The 13,829-nt window shown below is 36.5% G+C and overlaps 1 protein-coding gene across 14 annotated transcripts in view; it reads left to right on the top strand.

The window, feature by feature from the left end:
• The window catches only part of PPHLN1 (periphilin 1), a 163,813-nt gene that overhangs the window by 128,182 nt on the left and 21,802 nt on the right, over nt 1-13,829 (top strand). For 2 of the 14 annotated variants that reach the window (XR_010411553.1, XM_064591377.1), the window contains exon 10: nt 9,969-10,002. The exons of the other annotated variants lie outside the window; for them this stretch is intronic. Coding sequence is in view for 1 of the 2 variants with exons in the window: in XM_064591377.1 (XP_064447447.1) it covers nt 9,969-10,002 (34 nt within the window). In the remaining variant the exon portion in view is untranslated. The remainder of the gene's footprint in view (nt 1-9,968; nt 10,003-13,829) is intronic. 14 annotated transcript variants of the gene reach the window in all.

Raw genomic sequence — 13,829 nt, 5'->3', positions numbered from 1 at the left:
TGTGAGACATGGAGAACTTTCATAGTAGGAAAAGTGATTTCCTCTAAAATCAACTTTTCAGTATGGAATTTTAATGATGAAAGAAATGGAATGATAGGGTCAGTGTTCCTGGTTCTCTGAATCACTTGGGGAGGAAAAAAAAAAACAAAACAAAACTAAGAAGAACTAGCCTCCCCTGCAGAATACATAGGACATGTCCCATTTCAAACATAAACTGCTCTTTCACCAACTACAGCAGAAGTACCTTACAGAACAGTAGTACTTTCCTCAGCCTGAGGAAGATAGCTCTTACCTGTTTACTTTTTATAAATTTATTTTAGTGGCATCCTTGGAACTGGGGAAATAGTCCAAGTTTCAGATTTCACTAAGGGAATGATGAAGTATAGAATGATGTCAGTGATGTCTCATTGTCTCATAATAGTGACCTACCTTCCAAGCCACTTTCTTTACACCATTCTTCAAATCCAAACAGATTGATTTATCTTTGCCAAGAATTTAGTCTCAGTTGTGGCTTTATTTCTATTTTGGATTTAGACAATCTTGTTGAATTATAGCGTGGTATGGGAAAGGGTAAATGAGAAACCTAGACTGTGAATATTGTACTTTTTACAGCTAACTCCCTTTAATGTCTCTGCTTCAGTATTTTTATAAAAAGGGGGGGATACTTATCTAGAGTACTGGTGAGGATTCCTGGTACATAAAATAATGTAAAAGGCTATATGAAAATGTTGCCAGTGACTTAATGTTTCTGGTATGCCAATAATTTCTAAATGCTATTATGTTTAAACAAACAAAAAACCCTTTAGAATTGTAACCCATAACCATTTCTAGTCATAGAGACCTTTGCCTAGGATTCCTTTCCATTCTCCTAGAATTTTTCCTATGTAGTGAGCCCTCCCTGAGGGCTTAAAGATTAAGCTTGGCAACTGTTAATACTTTTAGGCTCTTCTTCTTATTATTTTTCTTTTTTTAAGATTTATTTATTTGAGAGAGAGTCCCATGCAGACTCTGCGTGGAGCCTCAGGGCTCAATCTCGTGACCCTGAGATGAGATCACGACCTGAGCCAAAACCAAGAGTCAGATGCTTAACTGACTGCACCATCCAGGCACCCCAATACTTTTAGGTTCTGAGCCATTTTTCCATATCTTCACAAGGTTAAAGCAATCTTAATATTGGGTTCTCTCCAACCCACTTTGCCAGAGAACTGGGAGGAAGTAAAGGGGGTTTTGGAAATAGCTTAGCTTAGTTGCGACTGCTGACAGATTTCTCCTATCATAGGGTAACTGGATGGATGGAGGTTGCTCCTCTTAGATCTCTCAGACCACTGTAAGATTTTTCACTTAGGGAACAAGTTGTTACTAATTATTTGCTTTCTTTTAGGCTTTTTTTTAAAGATTTTATTTATTTATTTGATAGAGACACAGTGAGAGAGGGAACATAAGCAGGGGGAGTGGGAGAGGGAGAAGCAGGCTCCCCGCTGAAAGGGGAGCCCGATGGAGGGCTCGATCCCAGGACCCTGGGATCATGACCTGAGCCGAAGGCAGATGCTTAACGACTGAGCCACCCAGGCGCCCCAGCTTTCTTTTAGGCTTAATCAAATCTAAAGCATGACCTTTTCTATTGTCAGGATATTGCACTTTTCTGATTATTACTGTTAAATCATTTGAGGACTGTACTACCTCATGAGCAATTAAAAATCATCTATTTCTAAAAATTTATTTGGAAATAATCTTTTTTTTTTTTTTTTTAAGATTTTATTTATTTATTTGACAGAGAGACACAGTGAGAGCAGGATCACAAGCAGGGGGAGAGGGAGAGGGAGAAACAGGCTTCCCGCTGAGCAGGGAGCCCGATGCGGGGCTCGATCCCAGGACCCTGGGATCAGGACCTGAGCCGAAGGCAGACGCTTAACGACTGAGCCATCCAGGCGCCCCGATTTGGAAATAATCTTAATTAAAATAAATTTTCTTTGGATAACTCAGGTTTTTTTTAGTTGTATACTCATTGGTATACATTATACTAATTTCACCTACTATAATAATTTTTATAACAAATAGCTATATGTAAAAAATCAGTTTAATATATACATAAGAAATTTCACCTTCTTTTAACTTGATTTTTTTTTTTTTTATTCACGGGAAATACATTCTGAGGGACAAATATCTTAAGGAATTGATTTGCCATGTTAACATGTGATCTATTTCATTGTGGTGAGTGTTTTAGACATTCACTTGGGAAAACGTCTAAATTAAGCCTTCCCCTCCTTGCCTTTATTAAAGAATTTATGTTGTCCTTAGACATGAAAATATTAAAAGCCACATGAAAGATTTTGTCATTTTGCAAAATATTTATTGTTAATCATTTTCTTAGCCAATAGAATTTTTAAACCTATTTTATAATGTATTTAATTGCCTTTTATCTTCATTATGACAATATTTCTTTAGATTTAGCCTTTTTATATTTGTTGAATGCTAGCAGTTTTTTTCTCAAGCCAATAACTGACATTAAACACAACATTATTTTTCCTGGCCTACTGAATCAGATTTGAAGGGGATATTGCATAATGAATACATTAGTTTTCCTCTAATCCACAGTCTTCAGTGGTTTATTGTCTGATGTGAGGGAAAAAAAAATGTCTGGAGTGTAACGTAAGTTGTTTTAAGTCCAAGGATAAGGTAAACCGTAAGTCCAGCCTGTTCATTTCTAGCTCCATTTTGATTCTGGTGTATCCATCAGCCATCTTTTCTAAAACTTCTCTATAGTCCCAAGATTTTTTTTTTTTTTTTTTTTTTTTTAAAAGCATACTGTGCTGTTTTCTTTCCAAGCTTTCAGGTTGCCTGGAATACCAACACTGTCTCAGTGCTTCTAATCCTCCTTCTCTCTACCCATTATGATTTTTCCTTTGGAATTATTATACTTTGTATTTCTCTATGGCATTTACTATATTTTGCTTTATGGTTTTCATAATGTATTACTCTTTTTTCTAGAATCTAACTTCTTTGAGCAGGGTGTGCTGTATTATTGACCAAATCCAGTGCTTTGCACGTAGTAGGTGAGTTTTAGTTGGTTGGCAGGTACAGTTATCTGTCATTCAGATCTATATCTGCATTTACAGATTCATTAATATTTGTAATTCTCAACCCACATTGAGAAAATGCAAAGCTCATCATCCAGGGTCCAAGCAAAAGAGAGCCTTCATTTATAAGCTGAGGTGATCAGAGCCATATACCTACCATTGGGCCTATTTTGCTTTAGATCTCTTTCCCCCTTAACATTTTATTATGAAAATTTTTAAATATTAGGGATTAAATAGTGCACACCCATACCCTCATCATCTACATTCTATAATTAACATTTTGTTTTATTTGCTTTGTCACTTACCTATCCATTGCTGTATTCATCCAGTAATTTATCTTATTTTTTGATGCATGTCTAAGTATGTTGCATATCTTAGTACACTTCATTCCTAAATACTTCAGCATACATGTCATTAAGTAGAGTTGTGACTTTTTTCTCTTTTTAAAGGAATAAGATATGGATATAAACCCTTTCTCAGATTCCTGCTGGCTTCTTTCCTTCTTAGAGTTGTCATTCTTGTGTATGTTTTTCTATTTTTAGTATATATGTGTATATCCCTAAACTAAACAAACTGTTTTTAAAACATACATAAATGGCATCATGGTTTACATAGTTCCTTTGCAACTTTTTTCACTCATTATTAATTTGAGATTTGTCTAGAGTCTATATTTAATCTCTGAGATCTGCTTTTGGCACTAGTGAAAGATTGTGTAGACTCTGGAATTACTTCATTTATTTTTGTCTACTTAGTGTATTATGAGCTAGAAATGGTAAAAAAATCATTAACCTTTGAATCCTGTAAATTTATAAATTGATCTATAATTTATGGATGAGAATTTTACAAACATCAATTGCTAGGAGTTTGTAGCATTGTTCCACTTTATCATTAATTTTGGAGTTACTTTTATGTGGCCGTAATAATTGTACCTACATACTGAATGTAGGTGTTGAAATCTAATCCATGTGTTCATAATGCATTTCTTAGCAACCACCAGTGTTCTTTTCAGTTGCTGTGCTTTTAAGAGCCGGTGGGGCTGCGACTTTGAGGAGGAAGTCTTAACGATATCTTTTTCTATTAATACAGCACAAGCAGCAACATAGATTACAATAGTTTTGACACCTTCTGCATTACTGCAGACCCAAATTAAAGGGTTTAAATTTGTCTCCAGTATTTAACATCTGTATGCTGTTACTTTTTTCCTGACCTCATCAACACATTAGACATTATGAATGTTTCCTTGTATATTAAGCCTCAATTGGAGTTTCTTTTTTTAACTTACATCTTTATACACATTTCACCAAAAGATTGTAGAACATTTTACAGATACTAATTATTATATTTCACAATGCTCCTTTAAAAGTGGTAAGCTTTTATGTATACTTTAACGGTAAAATAATTACAAATATATATTATTTAATTTACCAGGTCAACACTTGTCACTATATCTTTACCTTTTCTCCCACTTCTCAATCCTCTGTGTTAACACTGCTTAGTAGAATTTTCTGTGTTGATAGAAATTTTTTATATTTGCCCTGTCCAGTATGGTAGCCACTAGCATTTGAAATAGGGCTAGGAACTGAGGAACCGAATTTTTCATTTTTATTAAAATTTAAATAGTCAAATATGGCTAGTGGCTACTGTATTAGACAGCTCTATAATCTCCATCATGCCAGTAAACTGCTCCTGCAGCTAACCAGCCAGTCCCCTAGTTTCCCAGCCTGATCAGTATGTTTTTTTTTTTTTAAAGATTTTATTTATTTGACAGAGAGAGAATGAGAGAGAGAGAACACATGAGAGGGGGGAGGGTCAGAGGACGAAGCAGACTCCCCGCCGAGCAGGGAGCCCGATGCGGGACTCGATCCGGGGACTCTGGGATCATGACCTGAGCTGAAGGCAGTCGCTTAACCAACTGAGCCACCCAGGCGCCCCTGATCAGTATGTTTTGTTTGTCAGCTTCTTTGATTTTTCGCTGACATTTGATTGACTATATTCTTCTTTTACAAATGTTTTTCTTGGCACCTGGGCCTTCACTCTTTTCTAGTTTTTAGTCTTCCTTATTTTCTCTTCTTTGGCTGATACTGGTGCTTTTAGGTGTCTACTCTGGCTGTCTTTTGTTCTCAGAGCAGACTTTAGCTATTTATTCAGCATTTACTGGGTATCTACTTTCTATCAAACACTGGGGCTAGAAAGAACTTACTCCTTATTTCAAGGAACTCCTGTGGTCTCAGCTGGCATCAGTGCTAAAGATGTTAAGAATTCTCTTTCCCCCACCTTTTGTACTTCCTTCCCAGTCTCCCTCCCTCCTCCCTCCCTCCTTTCCTCCTCTGTTTTTTTCCTTCCAAAGTCCAGACTCAGTAATCTGCTTCCTGTTGACAGGTGCCTCAGTTATGTACTAGGTATTGAACTTATCTCCCATTCCCAATACCCTCCCTCTTCAAATAAATAAAAATTATTTTTTTATTCTCCCATCATTCTCCACATTATTACATCTATATGGCTTTTTTTGTTTGTTTGTTTGTTTTAGGATTTTATTTATTTGGGAGAGAGAGAGTGGGAGAGAAAAAGAGAGCACTAGCAGAGGGAGAGGGAAAAGCAGGCTCCCCGCTGAGCAGGGAGCCTGACCTGAGGCTCAATCCCAGGGTCCTAGGATCATGACCCAAACTGAAGGCGGACACTTAACCAACTGAGCCACCCAGGCACCCCTGTATTGCTACTTAATTACTTGTAAAGCCTCTAATCTCATCTTTCTTTAACACATCATGTGACATTCATTGTCCTGGCCCTCAGGAGCTCTTAATGTTGATTCTCAGCCATTTTCTCTCCCTGATACATCCAAAGGATCCAATTCCTCTTTGTAGCTCTTTCCCCATTTGCTAATTATTGATTTATAGGTTGAAGTCTAAACTCCTTTAAAAAAAGCTCTTCATGATCTACTTTGAGAGTGAATACACTCTACGCTCTTGCTATGCCAAACCAGTTAAATTTTCCCAAAATGCTGTTTCCTTTTCTTCTTCCTTATTTTACTAGAGTGAACTTACCGTGTTTAAAGAATCGGTTCACTACCATTTTCTGATACTCCCTTCTCTAGACAGACAGTTGTTTCTTCTCTTTTCATCGTCCTCATCACTATATCTAACAAATTAAATGCTTCCCTTGTAGTAGGCACTATTCTAAGTGCTTTTTATGATCTCATTTAATCATTATAATAGCATAGTCAGGTCTATAGGTCCTGAAACTGAGGTAGAGAGGGTAACTTTTCCACCCTGCTTTTCATTTGTGTGATTTAAAAATTTTTTAATAGGATTTATTTATTATAACAGTTTTAGGCTTACAGAAATATTTTAAGAAAGTTCCCATATACTCCCTCTGTCCATTGAATTTCCACTCTCATTAGCATTTTTGCATTGCTGTGATAAATTTGTTAGGATTGATGAACCAGTATTGATACATTATTATTAACTACAGTCCATAGTTTACTTTAAGGATCACTCTTTCTGTCATACAGTTCTGTGAACTTTCACCAATGAAAAATGTATGATGTGATAGATCATGCAGAATAGTTTCACCACCCTAAAGGTGCCCTGTGCACCTATTTATCCTTTCCCCACTATCAACCACTGATCTTTTTTACTGTCTCTATAGTTTTGCTGATTTCTAGAGGTCATATAGTGGGAATCAAGCATTGAATGGCCTTTCAGACTGACTTCTTTCACTTAGCAATAACCATTTAAGGTTCTTTTTTTGTGGCTTTGATAGCTCATTTCTTTTTATCACCAAAAATTATTCTAGTGTATGGCTGTCCCACAGTTTACCCATTCATCTACTGAAGGATATCTTGCATGCTTCCAATTTGGGATAATTATGCATAAAGTTGCTGTAAACATTTGTGTGCAGTTTTTGCATGAACACAGTTTTCAGCTCATTGGGGTAAATACCTAGGAGTACCATCGCTGGATCATATGCTTAGACTGTATGTTTAGTTTTGTAAGAAACCACTAAACTGTCTACCAAAGTGGCCAGTATCATTTTGCATTCCCACCAGCAATGAATGAGAGAGTTCTGTTGCTTCACATTCTTGCCAGAAATTGGGGTTGTCAGTGTTTTGGATTTTAACCATTCTGGTAAATGTGTACTGATATCTCATCACATTGTTTGAATTTTCAGTATCCTAATAACATGATATTGAAATCTTTTCATATTTGTGCGTATTTGTCATCCAGATGTCTTTTTTGGTGAGGTATCTGCTCAAATTTTTTGCCCATTTTTAAAAATTTATTTTTTTAAATTAACATATAATGTATTATTTGTTTCAGAGGTACAGGTCTGTGATTCATCAGTCTTATACCCAGTGCTCATTACAACATATACCCTCCCCAATGTCCATCACCCAGTTACCCCATTCCCCCCACCCCTCTCCCCTCCAGCAACCCTCAGTTTGTTTCCTAAGATTAAGAGTCTCTTGGGCGCCTGGGTGGCTCAGTTGGTTAAGCGACTGCCTTCGGCTCAGGTCATGATCCTGGAGTCCCGGGATCGAGTCCCGCATCGGGCTCCCTGCTCGGCAGGGAGTCTGCTTCTCCCTCTGACCCTCCCCCCTCTCATGTGCTCTCTGTCTCTCTCATTCTCTCTGTCTCAAATAAATAAATAAAATCTTTAAAAAAAAAAATGGTTTGTCTCCCTCTCTGGTTTCGTCTTATTTCATTTTTTCCTCTCTTCCCCTATGATCCTCTGCCTTGTTTCTTAAATTCCACATATCAGTGAGATCATATGATAATTGTCATTCTCTGACTTATTTTGCTTAGCATAATACCCTCTAGTTCCATCCACGACATTGCAAACGGCAAGATTTCAATTTTTTGATGGCTGAGTAGTATTTCATTGTGTGTGTGTATATATATATATACACACACACCACATCTTTATCCATTCATCTGTCGATGGACATCTGGGCTCTTTCCATAGTTTGGCTATTGTGGACATTGCTGCTATAAACATTGGGGGCAGATGCCCCTTTGGATCAATACATTTGTATCTTCGGGGTAAATACCTAGTAGTGCAATTGCTAGATCATAGGGCAGCTCTATTTTCAACTTTTTGAGGAACCTCCATACTGTTTTTCAGAGTGGCTGCACCAGTTTGCATTCCCACCAACAGTGTAAACACAGTCTTATTTTTTCTTTCTAATTGGTATACTTTTCATTTTCTTTTCTTGTCTTACTGTATTAACTAGGATTTCCAGTAGAGTGTTGAAAAGGAGTGGTAAAGGGATCATCCTTGTCTTGTTCCTTAGGAAGAAAACGTTTACTTTTTCACCATGTAATGTTAGCTTTAGGGTTTTTGTAGATTTTCTTTATTAAGTTGAGGAAGTTCCCCTTTATTCTTAGTTTGCAAACAGTGTTTGTCATGAATCAATTTGTCATGGATTTTGTCAGATGCTTTTTTTGCATCTCTTCTTATGATCCTGTGATTTTTTTCTAGCTTATTGATGTGATGGATTGCATTAATTGATTTTCAGATGTTCAACAAGGCTTGCATTCCTGGGATAAATCCCATTTGGTTGTGGCGCATAATTCTTTTGATATATGCTTGGATTTGCTAATACTGTGTTGAAGATTGTTTTTTCCATCTGTGTTCAGGAAAGAGATTAGCCTGTAATTTTCCTTCATACTAATGTCTTTGGTTTTGATAATAAGGTTATGCTGGCCTCAAAGAGATTGTAGAGAATTGGTATCATTTCTTCCTTTAGTGTTAAGTAGAATTCACCATTGAAACCATCTGGGCCTAGTGCTTTCTGTTTTGGAAGGTTAATTGTTGATTCAATTTTTTTTAATTTATTTATTTGACAGAGCACGCATGCACAAGCACGGGGAGCATCAGGCAGAGGGAGAGGGAGAAGCAGGCTCCCTACTGAGCAAGGAGCCCAACATGGGGTTCGATACCAGGACCCTGGGATCATGACCTGAGCTGAAGGCAGACACTTAACCGACTGAGCCACCCAGGCTTGATTCAATTTCTTTTCGTAGATGTAGGCCTATTCGAATTATCTACCTCTCCTTGTTTGGGTTTGGTAGACTGTGTCTTTCAAGAAATTGGTCCATTTCATCTAAGTTATCAAATTAGTGGGCATAGGGTTATTCATGATACTCCTTGATAATCCTTTTAATGTCCATGAGATCAGTAGTGATGACCCCTGTTTCAATTTTGATATTAATAACTTTAGTCTTCCCTTTTCTTGGTTAGCCTGGCTAGAGATCTATCAATTCGATGTTTTCAGAGAACCAGCTTTTGGTTTTATTCATTTTCTATGTTACTGTTTTCACTTTCACTAATTTCTGTTAGAGCAGAAATTGGAATTTTTATTTTTTCTCTCTTTGGATTTAATTTGCGCTGCTTTTTCTAGTTTCCTAGCTTAGATTATTTTATATCTTTCATCTTTTCTAATATGTATTTAATGCTATAAATTTCTATTTTTTTCTTTTTTTTAAAAATTTTTTTTGAGAAAGAGAGAGCTTGAGCAGGGGGAGGGGCAGAGGGAGAAGCAGACTCCCCGCTGAGCAGGGAGCCCGATGCGGGACTCGATCCCAGGATCCTGGAATCATGACCTGAGCTTAAGGCAGACGCTTTACTGACTGAGCCACCCAGTGCCCCTTAATTAAGCTATAAATTTCTAAGTACTGCTTTTGCTGCATCTCACAAATTTTGATAAACTATTTTCATTTAGTTCAAAATATAATTTCTCTTGAGACTTCTTTGATCATTGTGATTTTAGACGTATGTTGTTTAATCTCCAGATGTTTTGGGATTTTTAACCATTTTCTGTTGATTTCTAACCTAATTTTATTGTGATCTGAAAGCATACTTTGAATAATTTGTTCTTTTAAATTTGTTAAGGTGTGTCTTATGGCCCAGAATGTGATCTGTCCCGGTGAGTGTTTCATGTAAGCTTGAGAAGAATGTGTAAAGTACGAAATGGGTTTCACCAGGACCAAATCAAGGTGTCTGTAGGGCTGCACTTCCTCTGGAGTCTCTAGAGGAGAATCTATTTCCTTGCCTTTACCAGTAAGTTTCTAGAGGTTGCCTGCATTCTTTGGCTGATAGCTCCTTCCTCCATCTTTAAAGTGCATCACTCAAACTCTGTTTTGTTTTTTAAGATTTTATTTATTTATTAGAGCATGAGCCGGGCGAGGAGCAGAGGGAGAGGGAGAAGCAGACTCCCCGCTGAGCAGGAAGCCCGACATGGGGCTCCATCCCAGGTTCCAGGGATCATGACCTGAGCCGAATGCAGATGCTTAACCAACTGAGCCATCCAAGCGCCCCTTAATCTCTGTTTATGTGGTAACATTTCCTCTCTTTTACTGATTCTCCTTCATTCCTTTTTAAATGACTCTAGTGATTACATTTTCCCCAGCTGGATAATCCAGGATAATCTCCCTATCCAAAATTTGTAACATAATCATATCTGTAAACTTCCTTACACCATATAAGGGAACACATTCATAGGTTCCAGGGATTAGGTGTGGACATCTTGGGGGCAGAGGTGTGAAGGGCATTATTCTACTAGCAGGGTAGTAGAGTCAGGATTTGAACTCAGTAAGCCTGCTCTTGGAACCACTTGTCTGCTTTTTCTGGCTTCCCTACTACCATTTACATCTAAGTGTCTTCTCTGTACTGTGTTTTAATTGTCTTTGTTTACCTTTCCCACTAGGATGTGACTCTTCTGAAACAGGACATAGAGCATTTGAACAAAATGAGTTCAGATAAAGGAAATTATATGAAATGATGAGGTATCAGCAACAGAGAGAATAACTCATTTGAATCTCCAGCCTTTTAAGGCTATATGCACATCTGACTTTTACAGTTAACCTCCAGTTACCTCCTAATGTTAATATAAATTAAATATTAAAATAAGTATATGCATATATATATCTAAATTTAAGTAGCCTGCTGTGGCTAGTGCCTACTATATTGGATAGCACAGCTCTGTAATCTCTACCATTCCACCAAAATGCTCTTAGAGAATTTTAATGCAAATGCTAAAGATGGTTTGTCTGAAATGAAAATTCTCCTAACAACTTACATTGCCTTAATTTTTGTTTTCTCTGGAACACCAGGGTGGCTCAGTCATTAAGCATCTGCCTTCTGCTCAGGTCATGATCCCAGGATCCTGGGATTGAGCCCCTCAAAGGGCTCTTTGCTCAGCAGAGGGCCTGCTTCTCCTTCTCCCACTCCCCCTGCTTGTGTTCCTGCTCTCGCTATCTCTCTGTCAAATAAATAAATAAAATCTTTAAAAAAAAAAAAAATTGTTTTCTCTTTTTGTAGGCACAGAGGTAAGGACTAAATGATATACGTTTTAGAGGAGTTTTATGTCATTATGAGCAATTTTAGATAGAACAAACTTGCTAGACACTCTTCTTCCAGTCACTGAAGAACGTTTTAGTAAAGATCCTTGATGGTTTTATTTTGTCATTTTCCTTTACTCCTAGAAATACTTCGTGAGAATTTAACTATTGTCATAGGATAATAAAGTATTGTGTGAAACCACATTTGGGTAGTGTTTTCATTACCCTAGCAAATTTAACTACATTTCTATGCAGTTTATGTAAACCCCACCCATACTTTAACCTGCTTCCCATTTTGATGAGGTTCAATCAGGGGAAAAAGCAACAACAAAAAAATCTTCCTGTGTGGCCTGTAGATATCAGATCTGAAGATTATTAATGCATTTCCAGCCAGGGACCATAAGCAAACAAGCTCTCCTACAGATAACTACACCCTTCCTGTTTGGGATTGAGTTTACTGTGGAACAGATTTCGGAAATAGGTTTCTGACAGTTGTGACTTTTATTTATAAAATGTTGTAGGGTGAGGTTCTTCCTTTAACAAAAACTAATTATTTCCTGTCTAATGCCCAACCAGTACGTTTTAAACAGTCTTTTAGAAAATTTACCACTTCGAGAGAATTCTGTTGCTCTGGGCAGTTCTGGTTGTTCTTGTCAACTAATGTACAAACATTTGCCTGTTACAATGAATAATTCATAAAGGACTTACAATTAAAAATAAAACACAATCTTTAAATGCTTGTATTATCTTGTCTCCAGAGTGATAGTTTACAGTTTAAGTAAACACATGAACACATTTTAATGTGTTTGTACCTTTGATATGCAAATCTGTAGCACATTTATGTTCAGTAAATATGCTAAACGAAGAGTTACAGTTTAGGGAAAACAGCAGATTTACATTAAAGAATTTGCAGGTTAATTCATAGAGTAACATTATCCTCATCTACTACATCTGTTAAAAAGAAGCCTGTAAAATTCAGGCCACCCACAAAGTGGTCTGCTGAGGCCTGTGGTTGGTGTTAGAATGCTGTTATTATGTGGGCTGACTGGTTTGGTAAGGAATTTACCTCCACTAGGAATGAAACATCATGGTTCTGACTTTCCCCCATGGGGACTGCATTGGCTTGACTTAGGTACTATGTTTAAACCAGTCAATGTGCTCTGTTGCCTTGACATCATATAGTAGTATCATATGAATGGTGTACTGTTTTCTAAGTTTGTTAGAGTAGTAATACCAGTTCTGTACCACGTAAACCTTAGGATAAACTGGGATAAATGGTTGGTGTAGATAGCTGAGAATTAAACTTAATGGCTATTATGATTAAATCTTATCACACACAAACATATGGGAGCAGGGGCTGAGATGGAGAAAGTAGCTAAGTTTTTACATATTTCAATTTCTGTGTTCATTGAAGAACTTACTCTTAATTTCCTTGGGGCTTGTGGAATGGTTTTTAAGAGCAAGGAAATGAATTTAGTACAATTTAGCAACCAAGGACTGCGAGTTAAAATTAAATATTCTTCTTGAAATAGCTATTGTTAAGGGATAAAAAAGTATTGCAGACATTTAAAAAATAACAGCAGCAACTACCACAAGAACTAGTAGTGATCACTGGAGGAATAAAAACTCATAAGCCAAGTAGTGTCTCATCTCAAATCACTTCTTTCTAAAGTTTTTCAAAATGAATAAATCCTTTTTCAGAGAATAAGCATGTTATATTGTTTTTGTTATATTTAGAAAAATTAAAATTCATGTAACAGTTCTTTAAAATCAGGTAATTTGTATTTCACTTTTCATGGATACTTAACTGTAATTTTTCTTTAAATACATGAATTAAAGAGTATGAGAAATAGCATAGAAATCTAAACTGCATTTTGTGACTACAAATCAAGGAAATGATATTTAGTGGGGAGAAAACCTAGCAATTTTTGGACAGGGAATAATATCTAAGTGCCATTGATAAAAATTATATATACATATTGAAGTAAAAAAATATATATATACACATACACATGTATACATGTGTATGTGTATATATGTGTGTGTTTATATATACATATATGTGTATACACATAAAGGAACATCTGTATATAACATTGTTTTGATCTTAACTCTGCCTTGGTGACTTTAATTGTGGTTAAATATTTATAACTTAAAAAGTTTTTTTCAAATAGATACTTTAGTCTTTTGTTTGTTGTATACTAAGCAAAATTTTGAATTTGTCATCTGTTCATGATTCAAAGAATCTAAAGTTAGGGGCTTAGAAACTTTTTTCTTCCAAACAAGCAAATGAATAAAGCCATGAATGTGCCTTAGCAAGCCTTTGTTCTTAGTTCTTCTCTAGTCTGATGTCCTTTTAGTAGACTGCCTAATGCTGACAAATGCCATGCCTAACTTCTGTAGTCAGTGATGT

The sequence above is a fragment of the Mirounga angustirostris genome, unplaced genomic scaffold (genome assembly GCF_029215605.1).
Source record: "Mirounga angustirostris isolate CCGP_5_RB_7025 unplaced genomic scaffold, mMirAng1.0.hap1 SCAF_5, whole genome shotgun sequence".
In the NCBI taxonomy this organism is placed as follows: domain Eukaryota; kingdom Metazoa; phylum Chordata; class Mammalia; order Carnivora; family Phocidae; genus Mirounga; species Mirounga angustirostris.
Note: the sequence above shows the minus strand (reverse complement) of the source record. Positions and strands in the feature narration are given on the sequence as shown.